Source organism: Trachurus japonicus, chromosome 19, assembly GCF_045865225.1.
Source record: "Trachurus japonicus isolate A0001 chromosome 19, Traja_1.0".
In the NCBI taxonomy this organism is placed as follows: Eukaryota; Metazoa; Chordata; class Actinopteri; order Carangiformes; family Carangidae; genus Trachurus; species Trachurus japonicus.
The window spans coordinates 23,422,130-23,446,686 of NC_140925.1; the positions used below are offsets into that span (position 1 = coordinate 23,422,130).

Genomic DNA, 24,557 nt, shown 5'->3' on the forward strand with positions numbered 1-24,557 from the left:
TCTTTTTTCTCTTAAATGCAACACCACACTAACTTTTCCCCGGATAGAAAAGAGTTGTAGTCTCGCTTCAGTGTTTGCCCACATAAGCTCAGTGGGATTACCCTCTCTGTTTGTTCATGGCAACACTGCACCAATGTAAAGTAGCCCCAAAACCTTGGCTAGAGGCCTGCCTGAATTTTAAGTGGCCAGTTCCCTCACTTGTGTGTCCCTTGCACATCAAACTGCCTTTTCCCTCCCTCTCCTGCTCGCACCATCGGTCCTCTAGGGTTCGCTTATTTGGGAGGACACATATCAAGGGCCTCCTTTCACACTCCTGTGAGGCCCAGGGACAATATTTCTTATTATCCATCTGGCAGGACAAGCCCGCCCTCTGTCATCACATAGCACTATATAAGACAGCAAAAGGGGCCAATGATAAGACATTGGTCTCAAGACAAGCTGGCCATGCGGTGTAAAGTCCTCGTCCGCGTCGTCCTCTTGACTCTCATAAAGCATGGTGAGTATTGAGTCATTATTGCGCTCACAGGCCAGTCACAAAGGCCACATTGCTGTTTCTTTACCTACAACAGGTCTGACCAGGTTAAATTAAATAGGCCTATTGATGCAGAGTAATCTCAGATGTAGAATTAATGGCTTGGAACAGGAATGTCGCACAGTATTAGATCTGATTGCAAATCATTAGTTTTGTCGGGATCTTATGGTGGTGAAGGAATTGGAACTCAAAGTAATATAAATGGAAATGGAAAAATGCAGATGGTGAATGTTGGTTATATTCAGACATGTCAGCGACAGCGTCAACATGCACCTGACCATTATTTGGTGCTGATGCGTGGTAAATCTGGTGCGATGCATAAGATCAGTACAGATCAAGTGAAAACTCAAAGGTATTGAGGTATTTGCTATTCTTCTATATAATGTTGTTATTTCTTGTGTTAGGCCAGTGTGAGTGATGCTGCACATCAATGAATAGAACTTTTTAATGGAAATATTTTACTTTTCTTTACAACTTTTTGGATCAGTGGTATGGAATAATGAGTTTGTTGTTGTTGTTGTTGTTGTTGTTGTTGTTTTCAAGGAATTTTAATTGAATCAAATAACCCAAATTATACACTCCAATATGGCTATGATGCTAAATGTTTCTATGAGCATGAATGTACAATGTAACATTTTATTACCCATTTACTCACAGTCTAATAATGAAGTAAAATAATGAACTGAGAATTAACATATTCCTTATATGCACTTTACTTTGTATAGTGTTGTGCCTAAAGGATTAGATGATAAGAGCAAGCAATGAAAAGTATTTTCCAACAATCAGACACTCAGTCAGACATTATTAATGCTTCCACGCTTTGATTTACCCTTCATAAACAAAATTAATCAGTCCCAATCTATTAAGATTACATTTGAATCAGTGTTTGGATCAGTGTTGTACTTTTGTCCGTCTTTCTTTTCCTTGTCAAGCTACTATGGTCAGACCATCTATCACACTTGACAAGAGTTTCAACATAAACACAAGCTTTCTATTGCTTGACTCCATAGCTGCCAACAAGTATTTATTGTACTAGTTACTAATTAATCTGATTGGGTTGCGGGGCCTGACTGAAAGGCGTTTTATTTACACCGATTCAAAGAGGTATACTGAGATTACTGATTGATGAGGGATGAAAAGAAAGAATGTGAAATGGAAAATTTCAAGAAACTCAAGCCTTTGACTGAAAATTCCTTGTCATTGTTGATTTAAACTTGAAGTGTTACAATTTAAATAAACAAACTCGACAAACGTTCTTTGCACTTTGTTTGTATAGTGCTCCAATGGCAGTTTTTGTAACATGAGTGGAAAACTTTGATGATCAGAATAAGAAAAGGAAGATTTTGTATTATTGCTGTGGAATTTACTATGTAGATTGACAGCGTGTTAATGTATTTGCTTGATTAGTCATCAGTGTATGTAACTGAATGAAAATGGATTCAATTGTTTATGGGCTCAGATTTTAATTTCTACAAAGGAGGAAGATTGTTAGTTTAGTTTAGTGAACTTATAAACAAGTAAAGTCAGAGTCATTTATTTGCCATTTGCAGGAAAATCCACATTGACCACATTCACACTGGACATAGAACATAGGACTGTGAGAACAGACATACTGTACATAGAGTAATAAGACAATTGGCTACATAAAACATTAAAGGGATAGTTTAACATTTTGGTTTGTTTTTGAAGCTATACTGCTATAACTATAGGGATTATGGCAATGGGCCACTTTACCAAAATGTTGAACTATCCCTTTAAATAAGATAAGAAGGACACTTTCCCCAGATATGGGCCCGCAGACATCTAAGTGGAAAAACAATATATAGATTAATGTTTGGAAACTTCTTAGAAAGCAATTCATTACAAAAATGTGACTTAGGTATGGACACCCAGTGACATCAGTCTTGCCCATCCTGTGATGCAATAAAGCGCATCAGACTCTTTATCTTAACTTCAAAACAATCTTTCTCTGGTTTCAGTGTGTCATGGTGAAATTCAGGCCAGACCAAACACAAATGCAGTCCTCCCCTGCAATGTGACGTTTCCTGATTCTGTAAAAAGTGACAAAATGGACCAGTCTCCGCTCAACGTCAGCTGGATAAGTGACGGCTCTGAGGAAGGCTTCAGCTGGGACATCAATCAGCTGGTCAGCGGAGACTTTTCGCTGACCGTCCTCAGATCCAGTCTGGAGTGCACAGTCCACTACAACTCCATAATGCCCCATTCCAGTAATGCTACATTTGGTATGTCTTTGTTAAACTGTTGAGATTTGTAGCTTCACTTGCTTGTGTCACAAATCTCAAACTAATTCATCTACGTCTTCCCTCTTAAGCTTCACCTACTGTCTCGGTCCCTGAGCAGCGGGGGGTGTTAGAGACAGAGAGCCAGCTCTACTGCCATGCAGACGGTTTCTACCCTCCTCCTGTGTCTTTCTCCTGGACCAGAGATGGGCAAGTGATCCAGCCTCCCACCCAGGTGGAAGGTGAACAGACTCCTGATGGTTACTACACGGCTGTGGGTAACCTGACCCTCTTCCCTTCCCGTGAGGACCAGAATGTCACGTTTGGCTGCAAAGTGTTACACAATGGCACCTATCACGAGCTGGACTTCCAACTCAACATCACCTGTGAGTGGCACAGAGATATTCATCGATGATAGAAACTATGACAACAACAACAACAACAACAAATGTTTTCAATGCTTTCTTTGTCAGATCTCCCCTCTGTGAGGCTTTCTGCCGTGCCACCACACTCCAGCGACGCTCCTCTCACTCTTTACTGTGACCTGGAGAGTTTCTACCCGGAGGAGGTGTCCGTTTCCTGGGCTCAGAATGGCACCGCACTCCCTGAACCCCCCGCCGCCGAACAAAACCCAGATGGGACCTACAGAACCAGACACTACTACACTTTGAGCCCCGAGCAGAGGGAGCAGGGCGGGACAGTGGAGTGTGTAGTGAACCAACCTGGGGTAATGCACCGTGTCAGCGGCTCAGCCCAACTGGAGTCACTGGATCCACACGGTAAAACATACCAGGAAATGTTATAAGATTACATGCCTCTTTGACAATCCATTAGTAGTCCACTATACTTTTGTGCTTTCCCGCATTGTTTCTTAATTGTTTGCAACTTGTACAACTTGTTCTTGGTGTGTGAACAATGACTGCCAAGCACAGGTTTGTGACTTTGGAGGAATCCTGCTCACGTGTCTTTTCTGACATTGTTTCCTGTTAGACGAGGCTCCAGTGTTGACTAAATCAGCCAAAGCATCTGTGGCTATGATGTGTATTTCAATAGTGCTGGTTTTCCTGCTCTGCTTTGGCTTCTCATGGAGGAGAAGGGATGGTGAGTGAACTTGTTCTGCAGTCTTGAAAATCTTGAAAACTTTCAGCCTTATGAAGGATTTATTTCATTTCATTTCATTTTTGATTTATTCCATTCATGGTATACATTCTACACATGGTTGCACATATTTACATAATGTACACATTGTCACCATGAATGAAAAGGAGCAGGATGAAGAAAACTTGCCCCTCTCTGTTGTTATAATTACATTGGCTTACTTCAACACCAATATTATACTCTATTTCAGAATATTAAAGATGATGAAACATAATAGTGACAAGAAAACAAAAAAAATAGCAGTGGACACCACTCATCTATCTATCTTTTCTTTTTTCCCTTCTTTATTGGAGGACTATACAGACATAGATTTGTGCAACAGAATCAACCTTTGACCCCTCAGATTTGTTTTTGGATCCAATTTGGTGGTTGTAACTTCTACTTTAAAATACCACAGTCACAGATATTCAAATATATAGAGAATTAAAACTGCATTGTTGACATTTTCAAGCTTTTGGTTTCTCGTAAAATTGGAAGCTTTCCCTGTATTCAAGTATATTGACATTTAACCAGCGTGTGCAGTAGGCCTACCCTGTTTCACTGAGTTATCACGCTGAATGAACTAAACCTTAAAATAGATACAAAATTCCAATGGGTTCCAGGAAAGAAGATTAAATTATAGCTTGTTACACAATAGCTGCCGGCTCAGCGTCTGTTTTATGTTGTAATGTCACACTCACTCAGAAAAGCAGAAGTCTCTCAGCGTGTCCGGGATCATCCTCCCTCCGCATGTGGTAGTAGGCCAGAAGGGCCGAGTGACGGTGAGCATCGAAGGCAGGAGGGTGGACCGAGTCCAGACTGCATGGTTCCTCAATGACACTCCTATCTCTGACACCTCCTTCACAGGTACGAGTGCTCGTACACACACTGCTAACCAGCAGCCACTGATGAATACTTTTAATAAAAACCCCACTGGCCTTGATCAGTAGTCACAAACTCATGCGCAATGTCACAGATATTTACTTTATTCTGACCTACTTCTTTGATTTTAGTAGATGTACCGATGTTGTCCTACAAAACATATCTTGGTTTGCATATTTCACCCAGAGGTTAAAGGGATAGTTCACCCAAAATTAAAATTTCACTCATTATCTACTCACCCTCATGTTAACTAAGAGCTGTGAGAATTTTCAGAGTCCTCTATTCCTTCTCTGAGTTACGGTAACTCAGAGAAGGCATGGAGGACTCTGAAACTTCTCACAGCTCTTAGTCGACATGAGGGTGAGTAGATAATGAGAAATTTGAATTTTGGGTGAACTATCCCTTTAACACCATAATTGTGGTTTAATTGGAAGTTTTTCTCTTACATCATCACGGTGAGGTTGCAAAATAACTAGTAGAGAGAGATATTTTACACATTTTATTTCACACATTATAAGTACAGGTTAAACAAGCCAGGTGTTGTGTGTTAGTGAGCTGGATACTATAGCTTTTTCCACCTATATCCAGTCTATATGGTAAACTATGCTAGGTAGCTGGTTCTACCTTTGAAACAAAAAATGTGTTGTGATTGATGGCACATGAAATATCTTTTATACTGCTCCTAAAACAAACCATGTTTTCTCTTTTACACTTTAATTCTGCTAACATTTTACAACCTCACACACATAGGGACCTCCAAAGCTAATTTTAACTGCCTTTATAACCCTCTAACCACCATCCATTTGCCCTACGGCCTAACTCTCACCTCCCCAGTATCAGAGAAGGGTCCTCTGCTGTCCTCCAGAGGAGAGACGGGTTACTACAAGCTGCACACTGAGGGGCCACTGCACTCAACTGGAAGTGGCACTCAACAGCTGATCTCGGCGCTCACCTTCATCCCCCAGATTTCAATCCACAAGGCGGCCGTGTTTAAGTGTCAGGTGTCCTACATAGGCAAGGACAGGATTATGGTGGAGAGGGTGTCTGAGAAGTTTACGATTTTGTGTAAGAAAATATTTTTCTTTCATTCACTTTCCCTCTACTTTTCTACAAGTTTCATTTCTGCAATACAACGTTTTGTATATTTCCTGCCCCAGCTCCTCCTGAGGTATCAGAGGTCCAGTTGGCAGAGACATCAAATGACCCAGGTAAGGTTGGGTTTCCTTTAAGGGGAGACACTATGGGTGAATAGGGTAAAAAATTTAAATAACAGATATCACCATGAAACTTCCCAAGTTTATCACTTACATTCAGACAAATATTTCTTGTATTACAAGTTTTGTCAAATTTTATGTTTAAATATGTAAATGAGGCCATATCTGATGAAATGTGCGCTAATTTACGTACATTTCCAGAACCAAAATCTGAAAAATGGATAAAGCCACTTTCAAAATTCTTGTTTTATTTTGTTGACACATTAGAATCAGAAGTTTTTACAGAGGGGATTTTGGATATCTCTTTTTATCACTTTGTAAGTGAGAAAATACTGTCACCAGCCCTAAATAATCAAATTTCGCCATGTTTTTAGGAATAAAATGTTGTATAAATCAGGCTGTGAATGATATATCAACAATCCCCTTTGTAAAAACCTTCAGAATATAGACAGGAATAAAACTGGAAGGCAACAGGCACAGCTCAGTATGTCACAGTAGCTGTTAACTTTTGGTGAATTTAGGAGAAATCTACTGATGAAAGAGACAAAATGAAGTAAAATAACCACCTTAATGTGGATTTTCCACCATTTCATTTGACTTTTCTGAAAGAATACATGTTAAGGAAGAAAAATAGCCAAAAATTTCAAAATTGATCAGTGCATGAAAAAACAGTGTTTTTGCCTGGGGTGTCTCGCCCTAAAAGAATAAAAAAATAAATCCTGATTGTTAAAAGTTGCATCCCTAAAATTTCTGTCTTCCAGATGTCATCAGTCTGACAGTGCGAGCATCACACTTCCATCCCGACGTTATTACCTTCCGCTGGTTCTGTCAGGGGGGGGAGCTGAGCCCTGTGGCCTCCCAGGCCTCGTCCTCCCCACGGCCCAACTCAGAGGGCTTCTTTTCAGCCTACAGCCAGTGTAAATTGCCCCGAAGTGAACTGGAAAAGGGGGGCACTAAAGTGTGGGTCAGTGTCCACCACATCGCCCTGAAGCAGCCAGTCACCCGTGAAACCAGAGGTAAGAGAGAGCAGAAGAACATGACAAGAGGTTTAATGTAACGTTTCTAGAGATTAAAGCTAAACTTCAGTTTTATTCCAATTAGGCTTCATCAAGAGGCCGTGTGTGTCCGAGATCCTCGACTCCACGTGTTCCCCAGATCAGACCCTGGGGTGTGAGATCACAGATTTCTACCCTCCAAACATATCAGTCACATGGCTGAAGCTCAGAGATGGAGAGCAAGATGACAGAGAGGAGGAGGTGATTGAAGGGGGAGAGATGTGGGGCCCCGTAGAGACTCAGCTCAGAGTCTACAGGGCCACAGCCACTCTGAGGAGAAGCACGACCAATCAGGAGAAGAAGGACAAAAGAGGGGGGATCATCTGTAGAGTGGAGCACTGCTCCCTCCAAGAGCCCATTGAGAGACAATGGAGAAATGCTGACATTGGTATAAATAATTGTAGATATTTTTACTGTCAGCAACTTTCTCTTTGTGGTTTATTTCTGAAAAATAAGGAAGAAGCTGTGCTACAAATTCAGCCGCTTTCAGCTTTCCATGAACTAACATTTCCCGTGGTTTGTCTTCCCTCAGTCGCTCCCTCCATTCCTCCATCTATCTCCGTCTCCTGGAGCAGCTTAGGGGTTGGTGTCTTCTCTCTCCTGTTGAAGGGAGGTCACCCAAAGGTCAAGTTACTGTGGGCGGCTGGAGGACAGACTCTCTCACCGCTGGTGTCCAGTGAAACAGAGGAGATAGGAGACGACGGTCAGAGGGAGCTGAAGAGTGTGTGCGCCCTGGAGAGGTCTACAAGCCTGCCAAGCCACACAAAGAAACAGCTGGAGAAACACAAGAATGGGCGCGCAATAAGTATGTGTCTTTTATCTATTGTTTATATACATACATATACATATAGTTTTTCTTTTTTAAAAGCATCTTTAATGATACTTATTTTGGCTTAGGTTCAATGTCTACCTGTGCAGCAAACTCAGAGCATTAGGTTAGTAGGAAGTGTCACATAAAGATATTTCCTGTTGCATTATGGGAAGCATAGGATTTCTCTAGGTCTAACTTTTGCAACACTCCCTATTTTATTTTGGTGCAATCTTAAACTGATGTAGTTTTCCTGTTGTGTTTTTACTTTATTTACTATTGTATGAGATCAAAAATACAACTCATATCTTCTACAGCAGTGGCAACCTGTGGGCCACGCCCCCCTGGTGGTCAGAGAAGGTATTGCAAGTAGGCGGTCAAATAATTTTCAAAACAGTAGGCCTATGATTTTTTGGCTCAGCTCCTATAACTTGCAGATGGTCATGGTTGGCCTCTTTTTGAAACTTCTCGGTGACTGTGGAGCTTCCTACATGTTTCCCCTGCTTTCAATTCAGTTCTGTCTTCATCATTAAAATAACAAAGTGCTCTGAGTGGGCCCTGAGTTTGAAAAAGTTTGAGACCCATGACTGGTCTACAGCGTTACCGCTTATCTTTTTACAAATGTTACACTGCTAACCTCACACCATGGCCATTCTGATGCATCTTTAAAGAGGAGTATGATTTGCAGTCTAAACTCTCTGCTGGTGTCACTTCACAGAAACAAAAGCTGCTGTTACAGATCCTGACACCGAGGGAATAGAATACATTGATGAAATAGTGGATGGAGAGAATAACAACATTGACAGAGATGAGGATACTATATCTGAGGAGTACGAGGACAGTGACAAAGAAAGAGAGGACGACCCAGGTGCACTGCACATCAACAGGGTCAACCTGACCAAGGGGCCCCGAGAAAATGAGAGAGGGCGACTGAGAGTCTGTGTGGAGATCACACACCCTGCACTCAAGCTTCCTGTTTATCGCACCTGGACAGGTAAGAAAACAATGAAACCATGTAGGTGTAGAGACTAGAGTAAGATAGGAACTAGTATGACAAAACAACAAGAGAATCAGAGTTAGAGAACGAACGTTGTGTTGTTGCACAAGAAAAAGCTGAATCTCCCTCTCAACAGGAAGTTTGTTCATGTCTAGTTCTTCAATTTGATCTTGTAAACTTTCTTTCAGAGCCCAATGAGGAAATTTCATCTGCATCATGAAGACTGACACTCTATGTCATATAGCTCATATATCTAATATACTGTATATCTCTATAGTAAAATATAATGTATTAGTTCTGCTTTAGCAATATCCAACTGCCTTTGATGTGATCAAGTGATCAAGTGTGGTTTTGCTTCATTTTTAGTGTTTATTTATTATGATCTGTCATCTATTACATTTTTTTCTTCCAACTCCATGATTTTTGTAAATGCTCATATTTTTGTACAGAACATTTTACAATAATAATTCATCTCTGTGGATATTTTTTTCCACTGTAAAATGAAATGAATAAATAAACTTTTTTTCAACAGTCAACATGCGGTGGTTATTGTGCTTTTGTTCCATTCAGTGTTCTGTGAAAAACTGATACCTGTTACCGGTCAACCACTGCTTCTGAAATAACTTCTCAATTTCAAAACATACTTCTGTTTTTTCTTAGTTTTTTCTACTCACTGACCACAGGAGTGTCACTTCACTGTGCTGCCGTGCAGAGGAGGTGCTGCATCATGGCACTGAGTAATTAAAGATGTTTACTGTGGAACTTCCTCCTCAGATTAAAAAAAAAAAAAAAAAAGAGCAAAGCACAAATACCACTGCTGTTCTGTATAATAGCAACTTTCACACTGCATACATTAACCTTTGTCTTGTGTCAGCTTTCTGCTACCATCTATGGCGTTCGGGTCACTATACCCCTTGGCTTCAATGTAACCTTCCTCTTGTCAGCTTTCTGCTTCCATCTATGGTGTTAGGGTCAGTTTTGACCCAAGTTTTAAATCAGCTGTAAAACACACTAAAACTATTATTTATCATCCCATTTGTTTCTCATCTCTTGGTTACATTGTTAGACTTCCTTATCTATGAAAAGGTTGGTTTTGCACTTATGTTTTCAGTTTGAACACTCATTATTGTTCTTATTGTTATAACCAGAGCATTTTAGAATTTTGTGGGGGAAAAAAATGTTTTATTTTGTTTAAATTGAGGTTCCTGACAAAGTCAAAAAGCCTTGATGCAATAGACAAATTATGTTTCAAAACTTGTGAAAACTTTCATATTCTCGGTCACATAACAAATAAAAACCATACATCAGTCAAAAGTGCAGTTGTGTTTTGTATACAAGATAACCATCTGTAAGATTTTAAACAGAAGTATATCAGATGAATATAATGATGATAGATGGATGTGGAATAATGACAACAAGCCGTTGCAATAACAGTTGGCAACATGTTGACCGAGCAGTGGACTTATCAAACCTAAAGCAGAACCACATGTTTACTTCATCATGCATTCCTCTCTTCGGTTAATACCAGATGCCTACATTTCCCACAATCAACTCGGCACAGTTACCATGACTGCACAGACTGCAGTGTTATGCTACTAGTAGCTAATGTAATGTAATGTTTTGTGGGGGGGAAACAAGCTTCTTTCAGGATTTTATTTATTTATTTATTTATTTATTTATTTATTTATTTATTTATTTATTCATTGTTTTCCCTAAACTCCTATAAATACAATTTGATGAGGTAATATTCAAGTCAACAGGACTGTCCTGATTCAAAGCAATAACAATAAATAACTTGCTATAATAACTTGCTATTGAACAATATATTATTTTTTATTTGAAAGTGTAGCCTACAACAGTTTGACTTCAAGCACATCATTTAGTCCAGTCTGGCTGAAATATGATATTCAGGTCACCAAACCTTTTAAAAAAGTTTTGGTGTTAGGCTACTGACAGGAGTTCTTTGTGTTTGTGTTTGTCATATTTATTTCTAGCCTTACACTGAACGCAGCAGTGGTTGACCTGTGTGAAGCTTCAGCTTGTCACACGTTTTTGTGGCTCAGCTGCTCAGTGCTCACATCCGCAAACAGCAACACGTAGGCTTGATGCTGCTGGTGATTCAGCTGTGTTAATCACCCTCTTCCTCTAATGATACACCGGACATTTGTCAGGAAGAGGAACCAGAGCCGTGACGAGTGGCTCGACCTGGTCCCGTCTGGGTGCAGCGTGTTGTGGAGTTTGTGCATGTTGAAAGTTGAAGAGACGGTTTCAGGTGTGTGTCCAATCCATCACGGTGACAGTCGGGCAGTCAGCTGGTCGAAGGAAGTTTGAAGATGGACAATCCCGACGGTCCCGTTTCCAGGGTGGGGAGAACTTTCTGGACGGTCTGGGTGAGTGAGTGTCTGCGTTGGGAAGCACGTTGCTGTTGTATTTTTCATAAACAGTGAAATGTGGATGCAAAGTTAGGCTACCTCTCGCTGCCTGTCACCCCTCTTTCCCTTTCTCTCCCCCTCACACTGACTTAAAGGTCTCTCTCTCTCTCTCTCTCTCTCTCTCTCTCTCTCTCTCTCTCTCTCTCTCTCTCTCTCTCTCTCTCTCTCTCTCCACCTCCACCGCTCTCTGTTCCTCCCCTCTCTCTTTTGTTTGTGTGTTTGTCTACTTTCTGCACACACGCATGAGAGTTGTGGTTAATGATTTACTTTTGCAGGTCTATTATTTCTTCATCAATTTCTCAAAACTGACATGTACAGAGCTCTAACTCAAGTTAAATGTGGTTTGAATCTAAGATCAGCTGTTTATATGAATTTCAGTTGAAAACATTTGTTCATAATCAGATAACTTTTTGAGACTTAGATTTTCGTGTAGCCCGTGTAGAGGACAAACTGGGCTGCTTACCTGCTGTGCACTTTCTAAAATGTCTACAGATTTCAATATTTCACAGCATGCATTTTAGTAGGTTTACCAATAGAACAGTGTCAGGTATTTTCGGGTCATATCCCGTACATATGGAATATGTAACTGAGTGGAGAGATAGTCTCAAGACGATAGAGAACTAGTAGGTATATATTTTTTTATAGGTGATTTGTTGCTTGTTTGCGAACAGTGTTTTAGAGTAGATATTTGCATTTAAACAGAAAAGGCGAGTATACCTCAGAATATAAGTGCAATAATGCATGTGACTCTATATAAAAGCGCATGTTTCCCCAGGGCTGCAGAATGTGTATTAAAAAATGGCTGCACCAACTTTTATTTTTTAGCTTATTTCACACAATAATAAAGGATAATGATTACTTCAGTTTTGAATAGAATCATATTCAATGCTTGTGGAGGATGTGGTCGTTGAGGTCAGCTGTCTGACGAGGCCGAGACAACACAGCGCTTAGAAAACCATTTATGGACCTCACATCATGTACAGTATTCGGGCATTGTCATGCTGCAACAGGAAATGGCCTTCCCTAAACTGTTTTTGCAAACCAGGAAGTTTCAAGGCTAATATATGTATAGCACTTTACCATATGATGCAGCCTGTATTTTCTATGATTGGCAAGCCATGTAGTATAGTAAAGTAAAAAAATAAGACAACTATGATCAGGAAAAAGTGCAAAAATGTAAAAATGGAAACATGCCTAGATCAATTTTTATTCATTATGTAACAAAAAAGTGAGTCACCTCTTCCCCTCTGTGTCTTTTTATAGACCTATATATCTGAAGCTGTGAACAGATTCCTCAGGCCGGAGCCCACTAACGCCCAGAGCAGTGACCCGATCGCCCCTCAGCAAGCTGCAGATAACAATGAGCCTGCTGATACTGGGCACCCAGAGGGTGACACTTGTGGTGAGGGTGTCGATGAGGAACAGTCTCTTGCGAAAGCCTCTCTGCTTAGTTCATCACGGCCAGTTGTTGCCTGGGAAATGTGCACCACAGAGGTAGACTTAGGGCCTGTTGAAGAAAGCACAGAGTACAAAAGTCAGCTGAGTAAAGATGGTGAAAGCAAAGCATCTGAGGAAGGTGAGGGCTTGAGAGAGGAACAGTTTGAGAAAACAAGAAATGATGATGTAGAACTACTTGTTGCTAAAGATGCAAGCACAAAAGAGGACAAAGAAGACGACAGCGACTGGAAACTGTACTCTCATGGACAAAGCGAGACACCAGAGAATCATGAACATGAAGAACATGTAAAGGTGGGACAACTAAACCTTGCAGAAGATACAATGAGTGACGACATGGAGGGAGCTGGAAGCGAGACTCAGGAGGCCCTGGATGATGATCAAAAAATGGATGAAACCATGAGAAAGATACAAGTAAAGGAAGAAGACAATAAAATGGACCATGAAGATGAGCGAGATTTGGATACAGAGGACACTGAGGTAACACTGCACCCAACAACAGATTTTAGTTTAGAAGACGAGCAGAGCATGCACACAGAGGAGTCAAGGCAACGGCGGGATGAGGCGGATACAGCAGTGATGCATAACGAAGCAGAAAACAGTGGTGGTGTTTCACAGGTGGTCCTGGAAAATGAAAGCAAGTACGACGAAGAGGCAAAACAAGATGAGAATGTGTTTTCAGTCAATGAGGAGCTGTCAGAAAATGATGGAGACGTAGAGGAAGACCCAAGTGTTGCTACGCTGGAGGATGAATTACAAATAACCTTTAAAAAAATAGTTGATGTGTCAGATGATGTTGGACAAAAGGAGGCAGTGGCTCAAAGTTGTGAAAGTGATCAATCTGAAGATGAAAGAGAAAAGGAGGTTGAGAGCACACTGGACATGAAGGAGCAAAGTGAGGAAGAAAATAGAAATGAGGTTGCAGACAATCAGGAAGTAGATGAAGAGCCAGAGCAGAAAGAAGACATCAGAACGATTTCAGAGACCAATCAAAGCATGTTTGCTGAAGATGTGGATCAGTTTGACAAAACAAGAAATGATGATGTAGAACTACTTGTTGCTAAAGATGCAAGCACAAAAGAGGACAAAGAAGACGACAGCGACTGGAAACTGTACTCTCATGGACAAAGCGAGACACCAGAGAATCATGAACATGAAGAACATGTAAAGGTGGGACAACTAAATCCTGCAGAAGATGCAATGAGTGAAGATGTAGAGGAAGACATTAGAAAAGCTGGTGCTGAAGACAACACTCAGGCCCTGGATGCTCAAGAAATGGACAGAGGACAGAGTGGAGAAGAAATTAACAAGATTGCAGACAGCCAGGAAGTACGTGAAGAGCCAGAGCAGGAAGAGGAAGGAATCAAAACAGTTTCAGAGGATAGTCACGGCATTTTTACTGAAGATGTTAGTCACACTGAAGAAACCTTGCAGAATGGTGAAGCAATGCTACACACAGTGGAAATTGCAGATGATGAGAAAGAGGATGTGGCTGAAGTTGGAACCAAAACAAGAGAAACAGATGCTGTTGATGGGGCAGAAATTGTAGAAACATCGTGTGCGCCAACAGCAGAGATTTCAGTAGACGACAGATTATGTAATGAAGATCAAGTAGGGGAGGAGAGGCTTTCCTGTGAAAAACAAGACGTCAGAGAAAGTTACATGGAAATAGCTTCCACAGCCACTTCAGTTACAGTAAAACCCATAGGTGAGACTGGACAGGAAATAGGTGGAGAGTTGAAAAATACTCCTCCGAGAATATGTGAAGGCCCAGTTGTTGTGTCCCAGGGGCTGACTTCTCCGACATCTGAGGAAGCACAAGAGGGAGTTCCTGGATACAACAATGAGCCTGAGCCTGATGAAAATACAACACAAAGGCTCCTGGAAGTAGGGGATGGAAATGGCAAGGAAAGCCACGCCACCCAATTACCAGAAGAGGAGGAGAGCAAAGAACCAGAGAGCACTCAAAACAGTGGCACGACAGGAGACTATTTAACGCTCGGGGAGCATATGGAAGAGGAACGAGAAAACACAGACGATATTAATAAGGAGCAAATTGGAGTACTGCACCTCACAGATACTGGATTGCCACAAAAAACAGACAGGCTGCTTGTTCAACCAGCAAGTGAAGAACCAGGACATTTATTTGAGGGAGAAGAAGCAAAGTTATTGGAAATCTCAATGAAAATGGGAATTGAACACTTAGAAAAAGACTTTGAGACTCATGCTGGTGTAACAGATGAGACCGAGAAGAAAACAAAAGAGCTGCGAGGTGTGACTGAAGAGCTGTTGGTTGAATTTGAAACAGACGAAGGGTTAAGTGACTCAAGAGATTCTGCCGAAGGTAACTGTGAGACAACAGGAGGTGAAGCTGCAGAGGATTTAGTGGTGGGATTTACTGATGAAATGAAAGAACAGACGATGAACCAGACAAACTTCTTTCAAGAGTCACCAGATACCATGAACTTTGAAGAAAACAGCAGTACAACTCATAGTTTGCTAGAAGACATCGCTGAATCTGGATTCATGAAAGAGTCAGTTGAGACTGAGCCTAAATTACTTGAAGATAGCACTGTAGAAATGCAAGACACAGAGATGGATATGGAAGATCCAGGTTATGGAGCTGAGGAGGAAGAAGTAGAAGTTGAAATGCAGAACAACAACAAGCAGATGGAGTTTTTTAATCCAGTAATGCTTGCAGGAATGGCAGCTGATTTAACCACAGAAAACAATGCAACTGTTTTGGTCGGAGAATCTGAATTGTCAAGACCAGATGAGCCGCTGGAGACAAAAATTCTACCATCAGATGAAGCGTTTGAGGTGAGCAAAGATGAGATTTTAACAGATGCCGAAGCAACAGATACATTACTCACAATTGAGTCCAGACCAAAAGATTTGACTTTGATATCGGTGGTGGAATCAGAGGGGAGTTATGCTGAAGAAACACAAAGCTCGGTCAGTGGAGGTCAAGATGTGATTGAGGAAGAAATCCTAGACTTGTGGATAGAGACAGCGTTGTCAAAGGACAACAATGACATGGAGCAACAAGAGGAGTCAGAGCCTGGTCAACAAATAGACACCAAAATGGAGCCATCACATGAGGAACAAAATGAGTTACCATTGGTGCAAGCAGAGAGGGAGAAAGAGCAGCTTGTGGAGTCCAATTCAGGAGAATCTGGATTATTTACTGACACAGAAATATCTTCATCAACAACAGAGTCTGGATTTCTGGACCAGCCTGTCAGTGAATGGGGGACAAACCACAGTGACACTGGGTTGTTTCAAGGCAGCTTTGACAAGTTGCCTAGTTTTTCAGAATCAGCAGACATCTCTGAATTGTCTGAACAACAACCCGAACCTGAATCTGTGGAGCCAGGACAGTCAGATGTGACGGGGGATGATGATGAATCAATCGTTGACGCAGGATTTCACCATGATTCAGGAGCTAGATCATCGGAAACTGAACATCAAATTCAGGAATTGGAAAATTCACAAGAAAGAACAGATGAAGAACAGGTTGAATCAGCAGCGACAAAAACTGAATCACAGGAAGGGATTGATGCTGATGTAATGGACCTAGCAAAGAGAACTGACTGGGAAGACACTGAAGCAAAAGTAGAGTCTTCTGTCAAAGACGAGGAAACTGGAGTTAAAGATTCACCTCTTGAGGTAACCGTGTCTGACTCTGCAGATGAAACCGAAGATGCTGAATCAGAACAATCTGGAAGTGGCTCAGAGGCTTCTTTGCAGGACGAAGTTGTGCTGATGGCATCGCAAGAATATGCCTGTACTGATTCCAAGAAGTTACTGAAAGCGCCCTCACTGGACAAACCACAGCCCAGATGGTCAGAAGATCACACTGAGTCATCACCTGAGGGGTCAGAGCAGCCAGCAGCGGAATATGAAAATCAGATGGAGGTAATGTTTCCAAAAAATAACATTTAACCATAAAATGTCTGGTGAAATCAGTATTCATACAGTATAACCTACTGAGATGATGTGAATTCAGGTATATTTGGCATTGCAGGTGGATGCATCTACGCTGGACTTCACCCCACAAAAATCAAGAATCGCTGTCAAGAACCCCCGTGTAAGACCACCTAAAGATCCCCGTTCCCTGCTGCACATGCCCTCAGTGGAGCCCACACCCTCCTCACGTCTGCCAGTCAAGGTCCCAGTAGGTATGCCACTGGGAGGCATGGGGATTGGAATAAAACTGCCTGGTAGGTCACTTACTGTATGAGGCATGATAAGGCATTACCCTGAGTTTTTTTAATGTCTGGTTATGTTCCATAATCTGTAAATAATGCCCCACATTTTGTTTTTTTCAGGGCTTGGTGGAGGTTTTCCTGTTTTAAAAAAGACACAACGTGGGGTGAGAGAGGAAAAGAGCTCAGACACCCTCTCACAGGTAGGCCACTTATACTCGCCCTGGAAAATAACTTCTAGTGTTGAGGTCTATACATCATTGAAATGTCGTTACATCAACAGGAACCTGAGACTAAGTCGGAGGAGAAGAGAGACGCTCCCAAACAAGATGAGGCACAACGCAGACCTAAATGGATGCCACCAAAACAACCAGGGTAAAAGCCAAGGACTATTAACATTACCAGAGTATACTGTATAAGGCACTGAAGAGTCATATTGGTTTTCTAATTTGTGATTTGCAAATGTCTTCACAGATTTGGAAATCCACTCATGTCTGAACTGAAGAGCAAATTGAAGAAAACCTCAGAAGAGTGAAGAAAACAAGTTATAATGCATTGTGTAAATATCTGAATATAATATACATATTGCTTTATTTTTGATGTATTAAATACCGTACAGCAATGAGATGTTTATCATGGTAAAGTTCTGTAATAAATTTGAGTAAAAAAACAACAAAAAATGTTTCTTATCTTGTGCAGGGTGCAAACATCTACACATAGTCTCGAAATGTCAACCAGGTAAACATTACACAGGAACAACTCCTTTGAACTTTGAAGGATAATCAGTTTGAAACTAAATCCATTTAGATTTACTTTAAGTGAGAGTAAAGGAACACATTCAGGGGATGAGAGGCTTCAGTACTCATTGATACAGATCCGTGAAACAATATTGGAGTTAGAAAGTTTAACCTGATTTTCTTTCCTGCAAAAAAATCTTCATTGACAAAAATATTTTCAGTACAAAGGCAGTTATTAAATGAACTACAGCCAGGGGGATTATTCAAATACATACAGTAGCCTATAAAAAGCACATGTTTTGATAGCTTTCTTATTATTTGAGTCACAGATGCTTTGGATGTACTGTTCAGTTTCCCTTTGGAATGCCAAAAACAGAGGTTTGAGTGACTAAATGTAGCTTTGTTTATATGGCATTTCCATATTATTATTAGATTTATGACATACAGTTCTTTCTGTTTTTTACTTTTAACTGTAAGTTTGACCTGATGGCAGCTTCAGAATATAACTGACGTATTTTTCATGAAAGTAGCCTACTGTGTGGAATTTTGAAACATTTTCTGCTGCTGTTTCTGTATTTTACCAGAGAATTTCTAATATTATATATCAATAGACTGGCTCTGATTTTACTCTGCAAAAAGACAGCATTTGTTTTTTAAGATATTTCCTATGGAGACGGTAGGTGTCAGTGTTGTTCCACCGCCTGGACGCCACTCGCTCTTTAACACACGAATAAGAAGCTCGAGCTGTGATTGGTTGGATTCATCCAATGAGACTGAAGAAAACTAATATTTAAAACCAGGGCGGCGCACAGCTGTTTTCTTGAACTTATTTTTTAGTAGTTACGTCTTTGATTTAACAAGACTAGAGTCTCCGGCGGACTACTGCAGATACTTCACAGCGTCAGCAGTCATTAAGAAGTGCCTGTTGACACGGGTAAGTCGGAAACGGTTTCCAATGTACGTTAACGTCAGCAAGTTAACATTAGCTTAGCTTCCTGACATCGTTAACGTTGACGTCAATGTGTTTTTGAGACATTTCTCTTGAGACTGACATATCGGTGTTTGTTATTTTTCATCAACTGCTTTTGACTGCAGTCATTATTTTCAGCTATCGTTACGTTTCGACCGTGTTAAACCGGTAGTAAATGGTAACTTAATGTCCACTCACCAGCAGCTCCAGTGGTACATAACGTCCTGCCAACGGTTGATCGTCATGTGTTGTCATAGATGAATAACTTGATAGCAAATCGCCACAAAATCGATACAAAATGACAAATACTAACACGTCAGACACTGTATTTGTTTATAAATATGCTAATAATGTGTATAAAATGCTATGTTAATAGATAGACAATGTCCCTAAGTTCATCCAATGATAGCCTAACGCCTGCTCAATCTCAGCGTTTGCAATAACTCTGGTTGTCATAGTGTAAGTTTGCATAAACTAATATTGTGACAGTACAGATGTTTTTTTGTTTTTTTTCCCAATCCACAGGCTGTCGGCAGAGAGAGACACCTGAAAAAATGTGTCAAGACATCTAAGTGTTGCACCCTGTCTCCAAAAGACAAAAAAAAAAAAATCGAAATTTCTCTTTCTGTTTAAAAGAAAAAGAGGTTGACCAGTATGGCCAGTGAGACAACAGTACAACCCTCATGTACTGAGGAAAATCCAGATGTTGATGAATGTCAAGAAAATATTCCACCAGGAGTCACTGCTGCAGCTGAGACGTCAAAACTCGAGGTCCAAGTTGGAGATGTGATTGGATATTCCTCTGCACAGCCAAGTGGAGAAAATCAGCATCTCTCTGACCCCTGCATCGCTTCAACCCCAGCTCCAGCAAGCATCGATGGTGCGCTTAAGACAAGATCGCGGCTCTCTGGTCTCCAGTCTGCTCTAACACCAATTTTGAAGTACTTAAACATCGGCAACAAAGGCTCATCTCCAGAGCCTTTAAAACGGGGAAATGGCGCCCGTCTCAGTGTTCCCTCTTTCTCCCTTGATGTTCCCACAGCAGATTCAAATGGGAAAATTCAAACAAGAAACTCTGGTGATAAGGATGCTCCTGTGTGCTGGCTGCAGGATGAGTACTTGCCTGAAATTACTCTCCTGAACGATACATGTGATTCCACAATGCAGATGACAAGAAATGATTCAGCTCTTCCTGACAGCATGCCTGCAACACCTGTGACCGCTAAGACTGTGAAGAGCATGTTTTCCTCTCTTCAGCCCTCCACTCAGAATGCCACCACTGATATCGACATTAACGCTCAGAAGCCCTGTCCTCGGAATGAGACCCTCAGTCCTCTCCACCCTAATGTTAAAGATAACAGCTCTGAAATTCACCCCCCTGGATTACCAAAACAAAACTGGACAACAACTAGTACAGACTTCGATGCCAAGATGGATGACATCCCCGCGAGCATGTATGCTCCTGAGCGTTGGTTGGATGACCGGTATTTCCCAGAAATAACCCTCCTTGACGTCACACGTGATCCAGAACCATCACCAGGAGTACAAACGCCCTCTGTGGGCCTCAAACAGGATAATCCACCGATGGATAATATGGAAAACAGTGGAAGTGGACACACCGTGGCAGAGCCTGGAAAACTGGACATGACCCAAAGTGAGGAACTGTCAAGTACTCTTACTGACAATGTCACTCCCACCATAAGTTCCTTTAGTGAGCAATCTGACAAGTGTGTAGAGGAAAATGTCATCAAAGCTTCCTTGGAAGTAACTCGGGACATTTCTATGGGAAGTGTTTTGGAAAACAGTAGATTTCCATTTGAGACCAGTGGAGAGAACATGGTAAAGAGCCAAACTTCAGCTGAAGGCTCACTTTGCACTCATCCTGTTAATGTTACTCATGACATAAGCAGCTCAAGCACCATGTCTGTACAGTGTGCGTCCGCCGCCGATGGGCAGGGTAACAGTAGTTTACAAAATGTCACCACTGAGCTTTATATTAATCCTGTGGAGACTTCTAATACTGCAGACACTAACAATGAAGAGCTGCTTACGACCCATGATGAGTTGACAGGTGAAGAGCCACAGTCAAGCCCAGAATCTACCAAATCCGCCAACAGGACCTTTACCACTGACCAGTCCTCCACTCACAATAAGACTCTGGATCTCCCTCCATCTAATGGAAACAGTCCCAAAGCAGAGAGTGAGGCAACTGCTCAGGCTAGCACGGCTCCCGATCAAGTTACTATGGCAACTGCTCAGGCTAGCACGGCTCCTGATCAAGTTACTATGGCAACTGCTCAGGCTAGCACGGCTCCCGATCAAGTTACTATAGCAACTGATCAGGCTAGCACGGCTCCTGATCAAGTTACTATGGCTACTGATCAGGCTAGCACGGCTCCTGATCAAGTTACTATGGCTACTGATCAGGCTAGCACGGCTACTGATCAAGTTACTATGGCTACTGATCAGGCTAGCACAGATTTTAAGAACACTACTGAAACTTCCCTTGTTATGGATCATAGTAGTTCAGCTGATAAAGCTATTGGTCCATGCGAGGTGAACAATGCAACTTTTGATAGGCATTCTCTTCAAAAATCAAGGGGCAGTAGCAGTATGCATTTGGGAGAAGCCAGTGCCACAAGCTTTTCCCTCCAGAACACTTTTGATCATCAACCACCTAAACAAAATGGCACCATAACTTTGTCAGAAACAAACTCAAGTGACACTCACCAGAATACTTTAGACAAGCCCTCTCCCTCTAAAGTCTGCAATGCAACCACTACCCTCAACAGTTCTGAAGGTCACCCTCCTGAACTGCCAAAGCAAAATGGGACAACTGGCACCGCTGAGGCCACGTTTGAAGCTAATTCATCTGTAGAGGTCGTGTCTGGAGCTGATAAACGCGAGACTGAGGGTTGTTCGCGTTCAGGTCTGCCTGTGAAAGACAGTCTTTCTGACTCTCTGAGCCATCAGAGCATGGCTATGGAGAACAACAATGCAAACGTATTCAACTTAGACGACACCTTGGATTTAAAGGTCGACGCTTTGGTTACTTCCACGCCAATGCCGAACTCGAAAATGTTCCAACCCATCACCGAATGTGCCGAGGGCAAAACCATGGGGGCACAGAGAAAACTGTACGGAGGTGGACCCAGCAATCCAATTGGTCAGGTACCGTCAAACATAGTGACTGACCGAAAAACGTTTCTGACGCAACCCGCCGCCAAGTCCTTTTGGCCTCCTGCAAAAGCTGCGTCACACCTGTTGAGATACAAGCCAGCCTCCACGCTTCTGGGAAAGTGTGAGCCGTCAGCCTCAGGCCTGCCGATGACCAGACACAGAGCCCAAGCCGAGGCTTTGAAAACCACTGCAGCGCCTGATGCACCGCAAGGGGTAGGCTTTGAATTTTCAATGTCTGTGTAATCTGCTAAATGTTAACAGTGCTTTCTGTTTAAAGAAACAGACATCAAACATCAAATTCACTCTGTTGCTCTTGTCAGTTACATCTGTTAAACCCACTTTTTATGACTGAGGGCAGAATGTATGCATGATGATTCTCCCATATTCTTTTCTTTAAGACCACAGGAACATCGAGCTCCTACAATTTGCGTGCTACAACAACAGGTAAGCAGCAGTATGTAACACTGATTTTTAAAATCAGCCTCATGCAAAATAAATGTGGGTAAATTATTGAAAATATTGGATAAGAATTGCAAGCAATAGTGCTGATATTGTAATATATGTAGTGTTTTTACTTTTGATTTATACTGAACTTCAGTATGCATTTATTTATTTAATGTTCTCTGAAAGACATGCATGGGTTTAAAACCATCTTTCCTCTGTTGACATTAGGATCCAAGCTGCCCAATTCTGGCTTGCTGAGGCCACCGGTGAGTGGGATATCATCAGGCATCCAGAGACCTGGAGCTGGTCTCAGGCCTCCATCAGGAAGAACCAACGCACTGGCTTCCTCAAGCACTGACAAACTCTGTGGACCTGGAGGTACTCTTTTAGTGGTCAGACTGTATGCTTAACTGATAGTCTGTCACAAACAGGAAAATGACACGTGCACAAGTGTGACACCACGTTTCTATGCAGTTGTATTTCTAAGCTCCAAGAATGAAAAAACACACTCACTCGCAATATGAGCCACAATGAGAAATTTTTGTGAATGTAAATAAATTTGACTAAGATTGTAAAGTGCACATTCGCCATTGATATGTGTGGTGACTAATTTGACTTTTCTTTCTTTCTTTTTTTTTTGCACAAAACAGTAACTAAATCTGCGACAAAGGCTTCACAAGCAAAGAAGCACCCCTTAACAAAGGGTGAAGCTTTGCCAACAGCCAAGAGGAAGAAAATGGGTAAATGCTCACCTGCTGCAAAGGAACACTGTGATCATACAGCCACTTTTAGTTGTTTTTTTTAAGTCTCTGCACAAAAATTGCAAGGAAAAAAAACAAGACTCAAAATGAAACAGTTATTGTGATGGTGTTTTAAAAAAGCTAGACTTTTCTGAACTCAGAATTAATTTTCTTTCCTCCTTCTTTCAGATGTTCCCTCACACTCCAGTGGCCCTGTGGCGCCAACATCCTTCTGTGATGCTGCTAACAAAGGCAAAAACCTGAAACGGCCCACAGCTGGTCAGAGACTTCTGCCAGCTGCAAAAAGTCAAAGAGTTGGTTAGTTGGGATTGTATTATACGTTTCTGTTGTGTAGAAAATGTAAGCCAAAGCCAGACAGTGGCTCTTTGTGACTTACTTAACTGTTTTGGCACATTATTTCAGATGCTGCAGTGCCAGCCAGCACTGCTGAAACCTCAACGACTTGTGATGCAGCCAGCAGAGCCAGAACCCTGAAACAACCTGCAAACAGCCAAAGAGGTCTTCTAGCTAAACCCCAAGGCCATGGTAAGTTGAGATTTCTCCACAATAAGGGGTAGTTGTCGTACAAATCTAAAATGGACGAGTGAACAAAAAATGTAAAATATTTGTCATGAACCAATTCTATGGATCAAATGTGTTGCAGGGTGTGCCAAATGTCTGACGCTTGAAGAGCAACTCAAAATAAAATCAGAAGAAATAAGTAGACTGAAAGCAGGTATGACTTCTATTGACTTATATTATATTGGCAATTACCCAAATTATTATTTTTTTGTCTTTGGTTCTAAATTATGGTTTTAATATTCTTTTTTCCAGAGCTGCAGAAGTACAGCACACATGGAGGAGAAAACTCACTGCCCTGATTAAATCCCAATGTGAATACTTGCTGAATAATACATATCTTCTTGTTTTGAATAAATAAATAATTTTAATACCTTTCAAATGCCAACATGTTACACTGCTTTAAACTGTGAAGTCAGTTTGTTAACATGACTTACTGTATGCTATGAAGCCCTTCAGTGTAGAGTAGTAGTTCATTTAATATTCACATAATTATAAATCACACAATTGTTTATGAATGCTGCAACAACATGAAGATTTGCTTCTTGTAAGGCTGAAGCTACTTTTTCCACTACCAAAATAAAATATTAAAGCCTGACAAACAATGCTATGTTGAATATACTGTGCATGTGTGTGTGTAATGTTGGACTGTTCATGTTTATACCATCTAATATTGAGTGGATAATAACACTGAATACTAAATACTGACCACATTTGGACCATCTTACTCTTGAATGCCTCGCAGGGTCTTTTGGAGTTATTTTGTTTGTATACTACTCACAAAAAGTTAGGGATATTTGACTTTTGGGTGAAATTTATGGAAAATGCCAAAGGTTCATGCTATCATGAAAGTAGGGCATTTCATCTGAAACAATTTATTGCTAACTACAAAAAGCTAACAACAGTGGTGGGTATACTGAAACAAAGAATGTCAATGTCTCAATAAT

At 41.3% G+C, this 24,557-nt stretch overlaps 3 protein-coding genes across 4 annotated transcripts; all 3 read left to right on the forward strand.

The window, feature by feature from the left end:
• Positions 1-416: 416 nt before the first annotated feature.
• On the forward strand, positions 417-9,392 carry LOC146968094 (uncharacterized). 2 transcript variants are annotated; one of them, XM_085760730.1, is made up of 13 exons: positions 417-496; positions 2,512-2,775; positions 2,865-3,158; positions 3,246-3,551; positions 3,763-3,873; positions 4,615-4,776; positions 5,626-5,856; positions 5,949-5,999; positions 6,767-7,021; positions 7,107-7,448; positions 7,593-7,865; positions 8,587-8,862; positions 9,054-9,392. In XM_085760730.1, exons 1-13 carry the CDS (start codon positions 445-447, stop codon positions 9,083-9,085), a joined length of 2,649 nt encoding a protein of 882 aa, XP_085616856.1. In that variant the 5' UTR covers positions 417-444; the 3' UTR covers positions 9,086-9,392. The 2 variants fall into 2 exon arrangements, with proteins under 2 accessions (XP_085616856.1, XP_085616855.1); XM_085760729.1 differs by having other exon boundaries at positions 5,542-5,856; positions 9,054-9,361.
• A 1,614-nt stretch (positions 9,393-11,006) lies between these two features.
• Positions 11,007-17,640, forward strand: LOC146968095 (uncharacterized). Its single transcript, XM_085760727.1, has 6 exons — positions 11,007-11,255; positions 12,561-16,670; positions 16,780-16,975; positions 17,084-17,163; positions 17,244-17,335; positions 17,435-17,640. The coding sequence occupies exons 1-6, from the start codon at positions 11,199-11,201 to the stop codon at positions 17,493-17,495; spliced, it is 4,596 nt and encodes a 1,531-aa protein (XP_085616853.1). The 5' UTR covers positions 11,007-11,198; the 3' UTR covers positions 17,496-17,640.
• Positions 17,641-19,228: 1,588 nt separating this feature from the next.
• Positions 19,229-23,934, forward strand: LOC146968096 (uncharacterized). Its single transcript, XM_085761639.1, has 8 exons — positions 19,229-22,060; positions 22,246-22,291; positions 22,520-22,669; positions 22,942-23,031; positions 23,221-23,349; positions 23,455-23,577; positions 23,696-23,767; positions 23,866-23,934. Exons 1-8 carry the CDS (start codon positions 19,322-19,324, stop codon positions 23,910-23,912), a joined length of 3,396 nt encoding a protein of 1,131 aa, XP_085617765.1. The 5' UTR covers positions 19,229-19,321; the 3' UTR covers positions 23,913-23,934.
• The last annotated feature ends 623 nt before the right edge of the window (positions 23,935-24,557 follow it).